Source organism: Prosopis cineraria, unplaced genomic scaffold, assembly GCF_029017545.1.
Source record: "Prosopis cineraria cultivar Desert tree isolate PC_DT_omini unplaced genomic scaffold, ASM2901754v1 PC1, whole genome shotgun sequence".
Lineage (NCBI taxonomy): Eukaryota > Viridiplantae > Streptophyta > Magnoliopsida > Fabales > Fabaceae > Prosopis > Prosopis cineraria.
The window spans coordinates 13550004-13569403 of record NW_026555332.1 but is presented as its reverse complement, the minus strand read 5'-3'; the positions used below and the strand labels follow the sequence as shown (position 1 = coordinate 13569403).

The window sequence follows — 19400 nt, the reverse complement described above, 5'->3', positions numbered from 1 at the left end:
CCCTTCCTCTTTGTTTTTCTCAATTTTTGGAAGAGGAAATTTGTGGATTTTGATCCCAAAGGCTTTATTCTTGTAAGCTTTTGTTTCTTTAGATCCTAGGGAGGATGTTTTGAGTTTCTATATGGTGTTCTAATATTTTGAGTGGATAATTGGATGAAAAGAGGTGTTTTGGGCACAAATTAAACCCTGAGAGATTGAGTTTTGCTCCTCAATGGTTTAAGCTTATTGATTTAGTTATAATTTTGCTATTTGATCCCAATAAGATTTAAATTAAGGTTTGATTTTCATTATAAGGGCTAATGGTGAAAGTTGGTGACACTAAGTGAAGGTTTTTAATTGATTAAAAATTATATAAATTAAAAATTAGCCTAGTGATGGCTAATAAATGGTTTTGGTGGTTAAGTGTTACTATGTGAATGGTTGATTTAATATATGGACCATTAGGATGGATTATGACTCATAAACCCAAGTTGTGTGGTATGAGTTATAGTCTTCATTAATGCTATTTGACATGATAAGTGATGTGGATCACTTATATATTGTATGAATTGTTGGTGGAATTTGTTTAAAAGTTAAGGAACAAGCCGAGCCCTACTTTGTACAAGAGGAACCCTTTTAGTACCAAAGGGTTGAGGTAACAGGAGAATTTATATTTGTTATTACTTTATTTTAGCTATTTTTGAATAAATATTACTAGTTATCATGCATTACATGTTTTAAAAGATTAAATGTGCTTTATAAGGGGTTATGGGGTACTACTTTGATTATAGTGTAAATATGTTTTCTAATTATTTAACAACAATGTTTTTATGACAACGAGATTTGTTTACATGTATTTTAATCATAAGGAATAGAAGTTGCACTTAAGAAAGTGTAACTAAGTAAGGTACCTTAGATAGGCTAAGGAACCGTTTAAGGGAGATTTATAAATGTTATACTACCTTAGAGTATTGAAGTAGTCAATACTAGAGAAAGGTAGACACGAATAAAAGGCATGATCTCGGTGGGAGTTCACCAATAAGAAGGTGTAGACTTTTGATATTCCATGGCACACTGCCAGTACTCAGTGTTGCCTTACGTATTATAGGCTCAGTGCACTAAAGTGGTTAGTGTATTGAGTGTTCGACACCTCTCAATAGGGTTGAGTGCCTAAGCCAAGGTAGCCCTCACATGGAGAGTAAGTCAGGTTGGCTCTGGAGGGAGTTAGCTTTGACTGCTCAAAATTCATGTCGAAGGAGCATAGGCGGTTCGGTGGATTAGATCTTGCCTCAAATTATGTTTTGTGCCTATGGAGGTACAAGTAGGTATAAGGTTTACCTGCGAGTTAAAGAGTGCCAGGGGGCATTCTGTTGGTCATGGAAGGCCATACCGGCCTAGGTCATGCATTCATGCATTTTAAATGGCTAAATTATATACTATGTTAAATTTATTATTTGCTTATTTGATTATGGCTTGCTTTGTAATAATCAATGTAGATTTCTCTGTTACTGAGATTGTGGTTGTCTCACCCCTTTCTTTTCAATATTCTAGGTCCAGATGAAGGAACCAGTAGAGGACGGGGAAAGGAGCAGAGCTAGGGGTTGTTTGTGAATTGTAAAGAACTGCAACCCCTTTCTTTTGAGAAAATTTATTGTAATGTATTTAGGATTAGGGTGCCAGTAGGATATGATTATGTAAATTAGGTGAGTATGTGTGGATTGTATGGCTTGTGTATGAATTTTTTATTGCTTGTAGACTTGTGGCTAAGAAACTTGGCTATGGTATGTGCTTTTGATGGATTTATTTATTAGACTAAGTTTTCACTTCAAGAAAATATTTATTTTGATATATATGTGATTCCACAAGCAAATGCAAAGTGGTTGCATTGCAAATAGTGTGTTATGGGCAAAAATATACCTTGGATAAAGAAAGTGGGTGCGTGGGCCCCACAGAGATCTCTGAACTAAGGGAAAATGTTTAGCGTGTGTATTCATATGTGTATATGATATTTGAAATAGTTTTTGGCCAATTTTGTGTGATTTGTGCATTTTGGGGGTTTAGGGTCCATTTTAAGAAATGGCACCCGAGTGGTCAAATTTTGGTATAAAGGGTTTTTCTACCATTTAAATGTTCTATCAGGTATTTTTAGTCCTATTTGACGTGTCTAAATTATAGTACCCTTTAAATGTGATGTGTGAGCTTTAAAATCACTTAAATTGAAGGTCGAATAATGGAACGGCGCCTCTCGAAAGTTAGCCCGGGAAGTCTGTCATGACAGCAATTTAATGCTGTCATGACAACATCTTTTTATTCCACTTTTATCTAACTTGCTTCCGTGTACTATAGGTAGAACCTATAATTTTTTTTAAGATTTTAAATGATTTATTTCTTAAATTGGTTAGAGGATCAACTCCCTAACCACACTTAGTTTATTTGAATTATTTGATTTTTTTGGATAACACTCGGGGCAAGTGTTACATCCACATACTCTTTAATAGCACTTTCAAGATTATGAAAGTTAGTAAAGGTGCTTTCATTATTTTAGATCATGGTGGATTTTATAGTTGAAAGTTTTTAGTCAAACAGGTCTTGTTTATCAAGAATATCTCCAATGGTTATGCAAAGTTAATGGGTGTTATACTATTGTGCAGGGTTTAGGGTAGGTCTAATATCCTATTAGATAAAAGGTTCCTAAGTTGCTTGCACTAAAAGTGAAGACCCTATTTAACAAATTTAACCCTTCAGGAACTCAAAAGCTCTTCAGGGATCACACTTGCTAAATAAGTAACAACTCAAGTGAAGTCTTTATAGTGACATCTGTGGGACTAGAAATGCCTTAAGGAAATCAATAGAAACTTCAACTAACATAAGGTAAAATTTGACCCCGAGTTTAAGGTCGAACTGTGTGTGAGGTGGTTGTATCCTAGGGTTATAAATATAAAGAATGCTGAATAATAAAGAAAAAAAATTAAAATAGATAATAATTAATATAAGTTAAAAGAGCTCAATAGTAAAGGAATTAAAAATAAAAATTTTATGAAAAATGACTTCTCTCTCTCTCTCTCTCTCTTCTTTTTTTGGCCCTTTTTTTGAACTTTTTTTCTTTTCTTTTCTTTTTTTGCCCCTTTTCTTTGAGCGTGGATTAAAGGAAGAATTAAAGGAGTAAAGGAAAGGAAGAAAAATATGGAAAATAATGAAATAAGAAAAAGGAGGGAACAAAACAAAATAAGAGCAAAACAAAGAAATATGGTAAATGGCTTGAAATGAATGAAAATTGAAATAGTCAAGAATAATTGAGAAGGAATTAGGAAATGAGATAAGTAGCAAATGAACAAAGTAAATACCTTTGTAATAATATTCAAAAGACCCAGAGATTAAAGTTTAGAATTAAAGAACCTTACCGAGTAACTTAAAGAGCCTTAAGTTATAACCTTATCTCCTAAGGTGTTTTTGTATGATAATTCTTGGTTCAGAGAAGGTATTTTAGAGTGAGTTTAGTAATAAAAGCGGTGTGGAAACCCTGACTCTAATGCCAATTGATGCAAAAGGGGGAAGGAGAAGGGGGAGAGAATATAGAAAAGAGAGAAAGGTATCAATAGAGAGAATAGAAAGAAGAGAAAACGTAGAGGAGAAGCAAGATAATAGTAATTCTTATTCAATCAAATGTGCATACAAATCAAATGAGTTGAGGTACTATGTATAGGCCTCAAACCAACCGTAGAATTAAATATATGAAAATCCTAGAAATTTTAAAATTAAATAAAAAAGATAACAATAAATGAAAAGATAATAATAAATGTTGAAAGATAATAATAATTTAAATTAAAAAAAAATATGTATAATTAATATGAGAGCAAAATATCTTCGATCTTCAAATATGCAATATCCTTGTAATATCTTCACTTGTTTCTTTTTAATTTTCTTCCCATTAGTAAGTTAATAATCCTGATCCTGCTCCTATCATTGGCAATCTCTCTGGTTCAACTCCAAATAGTAATAGTACCCTACAAACTGTTGTTAGTTTGAACAGTAATGATGCCTCCATTCTTCAAGTATCACCTATACCATCTCTTTGAGGGAAAAGTGATCCTGCATGGGAGCATTTTACTTTTAAGAAAGAGGGAAGAACCTGTGTGTATACTTGCCTTCATTGATCCTCATTATTTAAAGGAGGGGGGATTAATAAAATGAAGTAACATCTTGTAGGTGTTTCAGGAAATATAATTTCTTGTGAGAAGGTTCCACATGATATTCACCATAGGATGATTTAATCTTTGAAAGAAGTGTCATTAGCAAATAAGAGGAAGCTTGATAATCTAAACATGCCTGAAGAGTTTGTTAATAACCTAGAATGTGAAGTAATTGCTCCAAATCCAGAGCCAAGTAAGCAAGCTAAGAAGGTAGGTTATAGCAGTATTACTGTTGTGAAAAAAAGGAAAAACTAGTGGAGCTGACAATTATTTTTCCCAAAGGTCAACTCTTGGCTCCCAACTAGGCCTAAAGAGTGTATGGTCATCTAAAGAAGCTCAGTATAAAACTAAATTAGCCATTGCTCAGTGGTAATATATGAATTCCATTCCATTTTATGCTGTTAATTATCCAAAATTTCTAGCTGCTTTAGATGCAATGTTGCAATTGGCCCAAGTTTTAAAGGTTCTTCATTTAAGGAGTTAAGGGTTAATTTGTTGACTGATTGTAGAAAAGAGTATCAACTGCTTATTGAAAGCCATTAAGCCAATTGGAAAGAAAGTGGCTGCACACTCATGGTTGATGGCTAGACTGACAAAAGCAATATATATTAATAAATTTCCTAGTTTATTCTCTTGTTAGCTTAGTTTTTGTAAAGTTTATTGATGCTTCACATATAGTCAAGGATGTTAAGAATTTATTTTCTTTGTTTTGTGAAGTCATTGAGTGGGTTGGTCCTAAAAATATAGTGCAAGTTGTAACTGCTAATATAGCCAATTATATAGCTGCTGGCAGGCTGATTTGTGAAAAATATAATCCCATTTATTAGTCACCCTATACTGCTCACTATTTGAATCTTATTTTAAAGGACATTGTAAGCATGTCCTATGTAGCTGACCTTGAAATAAAGGAATCAAAAATTACTATTTTTGTGTACAATCCTATGACTTTTCTTTCATGGCTTAGGAGAAGAGATGGCTAGACAAAAATTGTGCACCTAAGAGTCATTAGGTTTTCTACTGCTTTCATTACATTGAAGAGCTTGCATGAGCACAAGCATGACTTGCAAGCCTTAGTCTTAGATAAACACTTTCATGATAATAAACTAGCAAGGACTAAAGCTGGGCAACTAATTGGTGACATTGTATTAGACAATAAGTTTTAGGATGATGGCCATCAAATTGTATGTCTTGTGGGTCCTCTTATCAAGCTATTAAGAATTGTAGATGCTAATGAAAACCTTCTTTAGGTTACATTGATAAGGGTATGCAGAGAGTAAAGAATTCAATTAAAAATTTCTTTAATAGAAAGAAGGAACAATACAAGCCTTACACAAGCATAAATCAAGCTCAGTAGGATAAGCATTTGAAGTGTGATTTTCATGCAGCAGCTTACTTTTTAAATCTTGCATTCTTGTATGATCAAGGATTTATTGGGAAGAGTAGAGTGGCAGAATCAATGCTAGACTATTTTTCAATATACAAGTCTACCTATAAATATTTTGATATGATTTATGAGATGAAAATGTACTGCAAGTGCCAAGGCTCTTTTGGCCAAGAAGAAGCTCATAAAGTAGCAAATGAAATACAGCTTGGTTAGCTTCTTACTCTTTTTTCCTTTTATTATAATTTTAAATATTAACTACTATTAATTTATTTGAATTTGATGTAGATGTCTAGTGGCAATGTTTTGGGGGTAATGCTTCAATATCACAAAAGTTTGCAATTCACATTCTGGGACAAACTTCTTCTTCTTCAAGATGTGAAAGAAATTGGAGTTTATTTGAAAGAATTCATACTAAAAAGAGAAATAGGCTAGAACATGAAAGATTAAATTGTAACATCTTGAATTTCAATCTCAGGAACTAGTTGCTAATTAGGAATAAATTAGTAATTAGTGGATTGATTATGGTTTGGATGTTGAGTTAATAATTTGTGTTGATTAGATGTTGTATTAATAGTATTTAAGGGTAAAAAGATAATTTGAGGCTTAACACGTGAGTACAAGTGAGATTGGCCTCACTATGCCTCACTGCGCTGTAAAGTATTACCCAGGGATCACTTAAAGCTTATGTGAATAGCTCGTGAAATCAAAAGAGAAAGTGCTAGAAACATGTTTGGAGAGGAGGAGGAGTTTATCTCTCCTAGGGCAAGCCATATCCGAAGGTTTGGAGTCTACTTCAATTAGTAACTTACTAGGTAAGTATCACACAATTCCAAGCTTCATTTCTACCTCATTTTTGTTGAATTTCATCGATTGAGAAATCAAATCATGAAGTTCTAAGGTGTTGTAATCTAAAAGAAAGGGTTAAAGGTAACTGGAGTAACTCTTTTACTTATTTGTTTGTGAAATTGTTTATAAGTATTTTTATATAACTATGTGTGTTGTGTTGTGAACTGATAGAGTAGCAACATTATGAAAGATTTTGCATGCAAGTATGTGAGTATTGATTGAAATGCATTTAAGGTGGCATGTGCATTTCCATGCATCACATCCACAAGAATACCCTAAATTTTGATGAGGAAATGCAGCCCTATCGTGAGGAGGTCTAGGAAGTGCTAATGATCCAAGGCAAAAAGCTTAACTCCACCAGGACAAACCTAGGAGAAGAATCCTGATGGTCTAAAGCATAAAGCTTGACACTGCCACAATGAACCTAGGATATGGAATGATCCATAAGGTTACCTTAGATTAGGATAGGGGGTCATGGTCCCACTTTTGTAAAAGGCTAGGAGGTCCTAATGATCCAGAGCATAGAGTTTAATTCTGCTATGATGGACTTAGTGTTAGATAGGGAGGCGTAGCGAAAGATTAAAATTTTAAAGTCCCTATCCTGATATGGACTGAACAAACTCATTTAAGTCAAGATGGATATAAGAGTTACTTTTTAATTCTTTGAAGTTGGTGTACATTCTCTTCAAGAGTTTAGATCTCAGGAGCTAACAACATAGATATGTTCCTCCACCTATATCCACACGAATAGCTCTCTAACTCGAACAGCGTGCTAGTGCTCTTAGTGTCATTCTTCTTTGAACGTTAATTTTTCTTTCTATTGGGTGTTTCGTAGCTCAGAGTGTTTTTACCGTCAAAATTTTTCTAACTCATACATCTTTCATAAAGGACGTCCCTATTTATATATAGTATATAGATAAGGGTTTTCGTCTTCCACTTGAAAGCTCACGAAAATTTAATTAAATTTATCTCATAAATTTAATCCATAATATCATATCTAATTCAAATTTATCGTATAAATTCAAATCATAAAACTGACATAATATTCTCTCATATCATGTTAGTTATTAAATTTAATCTATCATATAAAATTAAATTTAAAACTAACATAATATAATATAATATAATATAATGTAAGATAATATAATATAATATATATCATATATACATATTATATTTTATATTTATATATATATATGTATATACGAATATATATATACATATATATTTCAAATATATATATATATATATATATTATATTATCTATATTTAAATTTATATATCATATATATATCTGATATATATGTATATGTATATATATATATATTTTATATATATATAATTATATTTTGAATTTTATATTTCATATAAATATATATAAATGTTTATCAAATAAATATTTAAATATATATATATATATATATATAATTCATTCACCCTATATTACATTCGTTGAATCTAGACATATTCCAGATTCAATGAAATTGGACATTATAGCTTAAGTTGGGCTGTTCTTATGTGTGACTCTGTAGGCCCAAATGAAATTGGTAGTAGGCTAATCACGCTATTAGCTCATAAGTCACAAGTGGCCTCTAGCAAATATTGCAACTACCCAATTCATATAGGGATCGATAATTCGATGTAACTTATTATGCAACCATATTACATCCCTTTTGTCACATGATATTTTGGTCAAGTATGAGACATGGAATTGTCATTCTTCTTTACTTGACCGTTACTTTCTCAATCTTTGAGTAGACTAACAGTTGCAATAGAAAAATCCTTTCCATTGTAGTATGGCTATACATTTTTTCAGCTTACTCATCAGAGGCCCAATAATATCTCTCACTTAATGTGAGGGACAAATTCTTTCTTGACCACTCATATTTCTCTGCATGAATATCACTAAACTCAATTATAGCCTTTATGATCATCCAGTCAAAGGTGACTTTTGATTAGATCAAAGTTCAGTGGTCATCATGTAGGAATCCATGATGATCTCAGGTCCAAGGGCTTACTAATATAGTTACATATGAGATAAGCTTATGACTTGTACCATGCAACTTTCTCATAGCGGGTCGATCCAACACCTTGTACTATTTCAAGTGCCTATGACTTTAATTTGTATCTCTATAATTAATCAAAGTCATATTAGTCTTATTTCATTTATGATCCCTCAAAGATGACTAACCAGGGACGTTTAGGATAATCATTATAGTTTATCTACGGATACAGTTATCATATTGAACATGCAATTGTTATGATAACAAAAGAAAAATTCATTAAATAATAATGTGCATAGTACAATGATTAGCCCTAGGGCACAATTTCCAATACCTAAAAGACCACCTATATGTGAAGAGGATTACCTAGTCTGAGCAGTGGTATGGTGAGCCCTATTCCATGTGACTGGAATTCCTAGTTCGAACATAGAGATTACTCCACTAAGTGAAACTAGGAATGCATTACATGAGCATGATAAGATGAGAATAAATTCCTATATATTGATATGATATTTCTTTTACTGATTCACATGCTACTTTATCTATTATTTATAATTTTTCTTACTAACTAGTAATTGGGGTTACCTTTGAGTTACTAAGACATATGTCTCACTCCGTTACTTTTGCACACAAGTGAAGAGAGCACAAGAAGGCTGGGAAAGGAAGCGAGGAAAGAGTAGCTTCATTTGATAGTGGTATGACTACCATATATATAAATGAATGTAGAAAGTTGTGTATAGAGTTTGAATTACCAATTAGGATTCATAAATGAATGTGTATATATCTCGTCGAGGGTGCCCTAGTGAGAGGGTACATGGGTAGGCCTAGATGCTAATCAAGCAAGTATATGATATTGTGTAACTTGTTCCACTTGTTTATATGTGAAAATTGATATGATGATTGTGTTTGTGTATATGAGAACTTAACACACATGGTAAGATAAAGCCCTATTTGAAAAAGTCAAGTATGTTGTGATTCTCGACCATATGGTGAGGTGGAGCCCCATAAGTAAGAGTCGGAGGGTTGAAAGTAGAACAATTCTAATTGTATATATGTGATTATGTGTTGTATGTGTATTCCTCCTATAAGTTCACAATTATGCAATATGGCATTTAGAGGCCAAAATGGGCAAATGATGTGATATATGTGGTATAAGGTGTCAATCAGGTGTATGTGGGCCTTTTAGGCTTAGTTCAAGGCCCGAAATGGTCTAATGGGACAAGGAAGGAGAATTGAGTACTTAAGGTGTAAGTTTTTTAAAGAAAAATAACTTATTGTATCAGGTGTTCAATTTTAGATCGAATTGTTAGATCGAGTCCAAACTTATCCCATTAATTAGTATATGTTGTAAGCTTTATATGGGCGCGTGAATCGCTCTAATCGGACATCGGGTATGGAAATGATGCGCTGCGAAAGTTCATCTTCCAAGCTGTCATGCACCGCAACACATGATATGCCCGTCACAGCGCATGGCACAGACAGAAATAGAGCATGTTGCTCTATACCATATGTCACGGTGCATGGCCATTTTTTCAGGGTAGGGAAGTTGTGTTATGTTAAGTCGTATGATTGTGTTTGTGCTTTCGCTAGCCCTCTTATTTAAATATATATTTTAAGAAGTTGGGATCCCGCATTTTGAAAACAAATAAAGAACTATTACTCTGATATTATTATTTAAGTGTTTGTTGATTATGTGATTGGGAATGATAAAGTCTGGATTGAGTTGGAACTTTACATGAATGATCTTATGTTTGTTAATTACAACTTGTGTTTGCTAAATAGGGATCATTATTCATTACTCAAATCTAAAACGATTCTCTTTGGCTTCAATAATTGAATAATTAGGGATTTGATTGTGAATTTATTTTATTTTATATAAGGTCAAAAAATGAAGAAGGTGAGTTATGATCTTATTGATTATGAATCAATTGATAAACTTGAGTACTGGATACCTGAAGAAGTTCCAACTCCAAATCTTGATTTCACTGTTGAGGAAATTTAAAATGACAATTTTCTTGGTGGCAATGCATGTCCCTCTAGATCTAGTCCTAAATTAAGGAAAAATGAAGATTGGTCCTCTTCTTTTTACATTAAAGCTTTGTTTGATTTATAGTTTATTTATTCATTATTTATATATCAATGCTAACTATTTTTTGGCCAAATATATGTATAGGTGCTACTAAAGATGTGAATGTTCTGCTATCTCCTATTTTGGATTCACCAAATGCTATAAGAGTTGAAGGAGATGTTTTTAATCTTTCAACATGGTTTTGGAGAATTTAATTAAAGATCTGTATGGCAATTGAATGTTGTAGTTTTTTAGTTGAATCTGGACTATTGGATTGTATGAGAATGTTAGATTGTGGTGTTGTGTTGTGCATGGCCATGAATGACTTTGAAGTTTGATGTTTGTACTTGGATATTTCCTATTTTCTTACTACTAATGTGTACTTGAATTTGTATATCTTTGAACTTTGAAGTACGGTGAGATTATCACTTTATCAGTAGTTAGTTTTCTTTAGTTTATCACTTTCCTATAATTTTTAATATATAATATTTAAAATATATTAATTTAATTATAAACAGTTTGACCCCAGTTTGACCTTTGAACCATGAATCAATGCCTTGATTAGTTTAATGCCTAGTCTAGTTTTAATAACATTGAAAATACATACTTTAATAGAAGATAAACTAAGTATTTGAAATAATAGCAAGACCCAACAAATCTTGTCAAATTTTAAATAACACAAAAATCTATCCTAATATATCTCTAGACATAGATCTTATATAAATATTCAAAATAATAATACTGAACTTTAAGTTTAAATTTTATAATCTTTATATTTATATAGACCTAAATCTAGTATCTCTTCTTTCTTTATTCTCTAAAAAGCCGCCAAACCCTCATCCTCTTCTATTTTTATTCATTTCTTTCCTTCTCTTCTTTTTCTTTTTCACCTTCTCCGCCACACATCTCTGGCTCTCAAGCGTCTTTTGCTCAATTATATCATGTAAAAGTACATTCACACCCCGTCACATCATTCCCTTATTCCTAATGTGGTTCTTTTACCTTCCAAGAGATTTTGAAGGATTGTTTGACTTCAATATTATATTGTGAACTACATCTTCAAGTTTTAAATATAATCATGATGTCTTCTGTAAGGTGACGCAAGTGAGTCTCCTTAGTTGGTGCCAAGTCAGAGGAAAAATAAGAAATCTCTACTATTGATCCCAACGTGTGAGTGTATGAGTGTATAAATAGCAAGGTGGTAGTTTTTTTTTTACATGTATTTGTCCTCTCTAGTCTCATCAAATTTTGATCTTGTTCTTGTGTATTTGTATGGGAAGCAAATCTAAAACTTATTTCTTCTCTTTATTGTGATTCTTAGATCATATAAGCTTTTGAGTTAAAATTTAGTTTTAATTATTATTCTAGTTTAGATTTTATTTCGACAATTGATAAGATGTGTTTATTTATCTAAAATTGATGTGATGATTGTATGATTGAAAGAATGATGGTGACTATTTATATTAGTGCTACTACTTCTAAAATATTATTATATTCTTCCTTTTTCCTTCTATTTGTAATTAATTTTAATTTCAACTTGGTGTTTTTAAAAAAATTAAATTAGTTTATTTTTAATACAATAAATTGTTTTATTTTCCATAGTAGAACATTTATTTCAATTTTTCTTATTTTTGTTTTAATTAATTTTACATTCTTTTAATTTGTCAATCATCATTTTATCTTATATTTATATATTTATTTTTAGGTGGGACAGTTATTCCTTACCATATATTTATGTGACATGTAATATATTGTATACATATCGTATTGGTGGGATGGTTATTTCTCACTTGTAGATTTACTATATTATAGGTGGGATGGTTATTCATCCCTATGGATTATAAAGAGTAATACATGAGATATTGTATTAGATGAGACAGTTATTAATTCCCATGAATTAATGAGCTATATATGATATGTTATATAATAGGTGGGTGGGATAGTTATTCTCCACCAAGATTAGTGTTAATTGAAGGAATGTTTTGATTGTATATTTAATTACCATTGCATGATTGTCGATTTGGTTAATTGATGAAGAATTGAAAATTGCCTTATCCTTCTCCAAAATTTAAAATATGAATAATTGAAGATAGTGGCATTATTTTATTTTATAGTGCAATAAAAAAATTGTTTGCGAAAAACTCTAGTGCACCTTTGGTTCCCTTCTACACACTTTGTTATTTATATATTTACTGAGTTAGTGGTAAACTCACTCCTCTCTTAATATTTTTTTTTTCAGATGAGGCTCTTGTTAAAACTTTTTATGATGAAATATCATTCCTAGCCGGATGATGTAAACTGCAAACAATTGGATAGTTATGGGATTCTGTGATGTTGTGAATACTATGGTACTGTTTTGAGTCAAGGTGTAATGTTAGATAAATAGTTAGCGTTTCATATAAAGTTTCATATAAAGCTTTTTTTCAATTTGATTTATCATTTTTTAGCACTTCAATCTAGTAAGAATGGTTTAAACTTGGATTAAAAAATTTTATATTATTGGACACTTTTGTGTGGGATGTATCCCTAGTTAAGACTTGCTAGGCTAAGAGGGAATAAATTAGCTGAGCCTATGTGCCAGTCACAACTCAGATTTTGGGTCATGAAAATAGTGTTCTTAGTTTCTTATATTTAGTTAATTAAGATGATGATTTTTATTATGATTAAAAATAATAAAATTTAAATTGTTCAAGTTTCACCTAAGCAATCTATATGATATATCATGCATATTCTTGAAAAAAAATTCAAAGTTAAAATACTCTTGACAAGAAGGTTATGTGAAGGAAACATGAACGTTGTTAAAAACACATCTAATGTCACATTCAAAGTCAATAGATGACTCCTTTTTTTTTTTATCCCGAGGGTGTGTGTGACGACTTTTTGGGTGAATGGGGTTTAATTAGAAGTCTGCACAACTCAATTATTTTTAGTTTGTCGGAGATCAAAATATCCACAAAAAATTTCATAGCATCTCTTGATCACGTTTGCTCAGAATGCATCCAAGAAGTCCTTTTTAGTTATACACCCAACTTGTGAAAGAAGAAGACCATTGACTTTAAATTGAGATGTCTAGTGTCTACATCTAACAACTAGGAATTTGTCCATTCCGTGGCCAACTTGCCGAAGAACAATCAATCTGTAAACTTTGCAGTGGATCTCAAAGTAAATGGTATAGATTTCCTTTGAGCTATATTGATATTTGACAGAGCTAATTAGAAGTCTTGGTCAATAATTGAAAGGAAAAAATGACATTTAGTTTATTACACACGCAACTTGGGAGGAAGAAAACAAAGAAAGTCTCCACTGAGCACTGACTTGGGACGATTCCTCCTTGAAGCAGCCTAGCTAGTTGCAGAACAAACAATCGATTCATAAACTTATTTGCAAGGGAATTCAATTTGAAATTAATGGCACGTATTTTTCCTACCAAACTCTTTGCCATATAAATGCTGGTTGCGTTCTATGACTAGCCTCGATGTGCACAAAGTATTCTTCTAAATCCCGTTAATAACTTTCTAAGGAATACGAAAGTTAAGCAATTATACCATCATGTCCTACATTTAGTTCATTAAGATGATGATTTTTATTATGATTAAAAATAATAAAATTTAAATTGTTCAAGTTTCACCTAAGCAATCTATATGATATATCATGCATATTCTTGAAAAAAATTCAAAGTTAAAATACTCTTGACAAGAAGGTTATGTGAAGGAAACATGAACGTTGTTAAAAACACATCTAATGTCACATTCAAAGTCAATAGATGACTCCTTTTGTTTTTTTATCCCGAGGGTGTGTGTGACGACTTTTTGGGTGAATGGGGTTTAATTAGAAGTCTGTACAACTCAATTATTTTTAGTTTTCCGGAGATCAAAATATCCACAAAAAATCTCATAGCATGTCTTGATCACGTTTGCTCAGAATGCATCCAAGAAGTCATTTTAGTTATACATCCAACTTGTAAAAGAAGAAGACAAAGTAAGCCCCACCATTGACTTTAAATTGAGATGTATAGTGTCTACATCTAACAACTAGGAATTTGTCTATTCCGTGGCCAACTTGCCGAAGAACAATCAATCTGTAAACTTTGCAGTGGATCTCAAAGTAAATGGTATAGATTTCCTTTGAGCTGTATTGATATTTGACAGAGCTAATTAAAAGTCTTGGTCAATAATTGAAAGGGAAAATGACATTTAGAGATCACTTTAGAGCTAAAGTATCGGTTAACTTCTTAGGCACTTGAACCGACCCCATAATTTAGAACTGACTTGAAATTGATCTTTCAAGACATTTGTAAGCGAGCTTCTGAAATTTCCAAGTGATCTTTAAAGATTTACGACATTTTTGTAATTGACAGATGATTTGCATCCGATATTTCATGATTATTGACTATACAGCTCTCAAGATCATTTGCAATTGGGTTATGTTTTACCGACATGCGTAAGGTCATATAAAAGCTTTCTGCAGGACCCGAAGTGAACTGATGAAAATATTATATACTTTAATTTTTCTCTCTCTAAAATTCTCTTTTGCTCTTATTATATTAATTCTTATATATCTAATAATATCATTAAAAAAAATTAAGAACCCATTACCACCAACAAATTTTAGACATTGATAAATTATCACTAAATTAGGACTTGTTCCTTTGGGACAAATAATATCTATTTGAAAGTTTTCATTTACGAGAACTTTTTTAGAATAGGTTTACATGTAGTGTATCTATCTCTTTTGATTTTACAGAGAGAAGAACCGTATATCTTTCCTGAAAATTAACTTGGTCATCCCTAGTGAAACTGTTATGAAACTTCAAATTTGGAAGGTACCACTCCAATTAACTAACATATCAAATAATTTTAGCACTGTCAATCACTCCAAAGAAAATTTATATTATATGCCTTGAATTAATTATAAAGTTCATAAATTGATTGTTCTTCTAAGAAACTTGTGTTAAATGACAAGTTCAAAGATAGAAGATGACTTGTCTCACAAGCACATGTGAAATGACTAGTTGAAATTTTAAAATTATTTTTTTTATTACATATATGCCCTAAAAGATCATCAGTTGACATCAAGACAACCAATAGTTCAACTAGTTGAATAGCTTATGATTTATACATTATTATATCTAAAAAGACTTTAGAAGGAAACCAATACATGTAAATGAACAAGAATGTGTACGTAAATAGAAAACAAGTATATAAATAATAATATCTCACATCTTAATAATTATTTTATTTTCATTTAATTTATTGTTGCTATTTCATTCAAAATCAATTTTTATTAATCCCCCCTCTAATATTATAAGATACTTTTTTCTAAAATATCATGTTAAGAAATATAAGACATTTTATAGTTTTTAAGATGTAATTAATGATATTTTCTAAAAATGCCCTTAATTAGGGATTGTAATTAATAATGTTTTCTAATTGAAACATTATACTAAATAAGAGTAAACATGAAAAAGAATGTGCAATTTTAAATGTCATTAACTAACTTATTGATGGGTGTAAATTCATTAAAGGTGTCTAATAATTCTGAACAAAGAAAGTATTTTTTATATTTGTCACTTAAAATAGTTCATATATAATTAAAAATACATTAATTTAATGTCTATCAATTCAACCACAACTAAGCCCCTAGTTTGACTACAAAACAATGAATCCGTATAGCAAATTTCAATACCTTGCATCTTGAACATCCAACAATCTATTTTAGTTTATTACACACGCAACTTGGGAGGAAGAAAACAAAGAAAGTTTCCACTGAGCACTGACTTGGAACGATTCCTCCTTGAAGCAGCCTAGCTAGTTGCAGAACAAACAATCAATTCATAAACTTATTTGCAAGGGAATTCAATTTGAAATTAATGGCACGCATTTTTCTTTTGAGTGATTGATGGATTAATAATGTCTTCGTCATTAATTGAAGTGGAACCTACCAAACTCTTCGCTATATAAATGCTGGTTACGTTCTATGACTAGCCTCGATGTGCACAAAGTAGTCTTCTAAATCCCGTTAATAGCTTTCTAAGGAATACGAAAGTTAAGCAATTATACCATCATGTCCTCCATAATGCTGCTTCTTGTGATGCTATTGTCCATTGCACTACAACTTACAGGTCTCTCTCTCTATCTCTTTCTCTCTCCCCCTCTATCTCCACCTCTCAATATATTCCTCTATATGTCTCTATCCATCCATTTATATATTGATGATGCCTACATAATTATTTTTAGAAAACTCTTTCTGGTGCACTAAAACAATTATGTTTAGTCACACTATAGTCACTATAGTTATCTTTGTATTGTTCCTTATTGACAGCCAATATCATGCATCTACTTTCTTATATGTACTTCGCTTAAAGGTGTCAGTGGCGTTGATTTTGGTCTGAAAGGGTACAGATGACATTAGTTATATTCAGTTTTATTTATTAGTTTTGGCTAAATATTTTTCTTACATGACATTCAATAGCAGTTAAGGCATTAATATAAAAGAATAATAGATGGAATATTGACATTTTCATTGATTGTTGTACTTTTTTTTTTTATAAAGTCCTCACGCATATTCAATATATCCCATATATTGCGAGTATATATGACAATTTGAATAGTAAATCTGTATTCATTAGCACTTTTTATTCTTATGACCCTTCACAGTTTGAGAAAAATTGCCACTAGCTTAATTGGTTACATAATATGCAGCCGTGAACTCCATAGGAGTGTGTTATGGCGTGTATGGAAATAATCTACCAAGAAGGCGAGAAGTGATAGATTTATACAAGTCCAATGGCATTGGTAGGATGCGCATATACTATCCAGATGAATATGCCCTTCAAGCCCTTAGAGGTTCAAACATAGAAGTGTTGCTTGATGTGGCTAAGGAAACCCTTCCTTCACTTACTAATCCTGCAAATGCCAACGCTTGGGTTAGAAAATTTGTAGCATCGTACCCAGATGTTAACATCAAGTACATTGCTGTTGGAAATGAAATTGGTCCCCATGACAACGAAGCAAGTTATATTCTCCCTGGAATGCAGAACATTCAGAAGGCAATTTCTGCAGCAAATCTACAAGGCAAAGTTAAGGTCTCTACAGCAATAAAAATGGATCGACTTGAGGACACTTCCCCACCCAATAAAGGCAAGTTCAAAGACACTGAATATATACAGCCCATTATTAACTTCCTTGTCACCAATAGAGCACCACTTCTTGCTAATGTGTATCCCTATTTTGCCTATAAAGAAGACACAAATGGATTCATTCCTCTTGACTTTGCGTTGTTCAGACAACAAGCAACAAATAATGGGTATCAAAACCTATTTGATGCAATGCTTGATTCTATATACTATGCTCTTGAGAAGATTGGAGCACCAAATTTGCAGGTCGTTGTGTCTGAAAGTGGGTGGCCTTCATATGGAGGTAAAGGAGCTAGTGTCGATAATGCAGGCACTTACTATCAAAATTTGATTAATCACGTCCAACGAGGGACTCCAAAGCGCAATGGGCTCATTGAGACTTACTTGTTTGCCATGTTTGATGAAAACAATAAGGATGGTGACGAAATTGAGAGGCACTTTGGTTTGTTCAACCCTAATAAGTCACCCAAATATGGAATCAAATTTAATTAATACTTCTTACAAAAGAAGAATAATAAATACTTTGTCTTGCTTGCTTGGCGGAAGTGTGCCATGAGCATGCCCATGTTTTTTCTTGATTAATGTATTCAACGCTCAATGTCTCAAAGTTCTAATAAAATTTGCGTTCAATGTTTTCTTCCTTTCTTTTTTTTTTTTTTTTTACATTTACTAGTTATTAGCTCCTGTTGTGTTATTCATCATTTATGTTGCATTGCATGATATTAATCCATAGTTGTTGATAAAACATGAAGTAGATTAATATTTTAATTTTTACGCTCTGCACTTTTTTAACGATAGTTTTATATATTTACTTTAGTTAACTTCATTTGTTGTTTGGCAAATAGCTCAATTTAAATAAGAGAGTGCAAAACTATAAGAACTAAATTGCAGTGAGTCAAAATTCAAACATTAAATTACAACTAAATCAAAACTATAAAGACTGAATTACAATAAATCAAAATTTAAAAACTAAATTATAATTGAATTAAAATTATAAGAATCAAATGATTAATTTTTTTCATTAATTTATCTTAATCAAATTTCAAAAACCAATTCTGATGAAAATGACACATACAGAGATGAGGTTTAGTGATAGAGATTATTTTTGTCACCTCTAGAGGCTTAAACTTTTAGTGATTTTTGAAGGTACACCACAGCAAAAAAAAGTGCTGCTCCATCAATCACATGAAGGAAGTGTCACGTCCAAAAAAAATAAAGGTGTGACTAGCATGAAATATGCATAAAAACTCACATCCCTTAAACCTTCAACTGATCAAAAAAAAAAAAAAAAACAATCTGCTTTTTAACCACAAACCCATTTATCCCATAGAACAGAATTCTTTCAATATTATTACTACTATTATTTTAGTCACAAATTTCTCGTAAAAATTTCAGCAAAATATTCACTATAAATAGAACCTTCAAGAAAAGAAAAACATATATAACAACAACGTCAACTCATTTAATCAAGGAGGAGCCCCACTCCATGTCAACAGTCCTACGACACCACCCAATAAGGTAAGGATCATGCTTATGGTCTATATGAAGACTTTAGAACTTAATTTACAAAATATAGTAAATAAATTTAGATTTTACAACAAATAAGGAATAACCATAATAGCAGTTCAACTTCCAACTGGCAATAAACCCCACAATGTTCAACTAAAGGTGCATGGCCGGCAATGTATTATTTGAAACTAAAGTAAAATTTTTTCAATGAATAACATTCTAATAATAAAGTTAAAAGAATCAAGATGAGTAAATTCAAGTAATTATATGCAAATTAAAATGAGAG

The 19400-nt window shown here is 31.7% G+C and overlaps 1 protein-coding gene across 1 annotated transcript; it reads left to right on the top strand.

Annotated features, from left to right (window-relative positions):
- The first annotated feature begins 16431 nt into the window (after positions 1-16431).
- Positions 16432-18240, top strand: LOC129318385 (glucan endo-1,3-beta-glucosidase, acidic-like). The gene is made up of 2 exons (XM_054963111.1): positions 16432-16591; positions 17172-18240. The coding sequence occupies exons 1-2, from the start codon at positions 16534-16536 to the stop codon at positions 18095-18097; spliced, it is 984 nt and encodes a 327-aa protein (XP_054819086.1). The 5' UTR covers positions 16432-16533; the 3' UTR covers positions 18098-18240.
- Positions 18241-19400: the final 1160 nt, after the last annotated feature.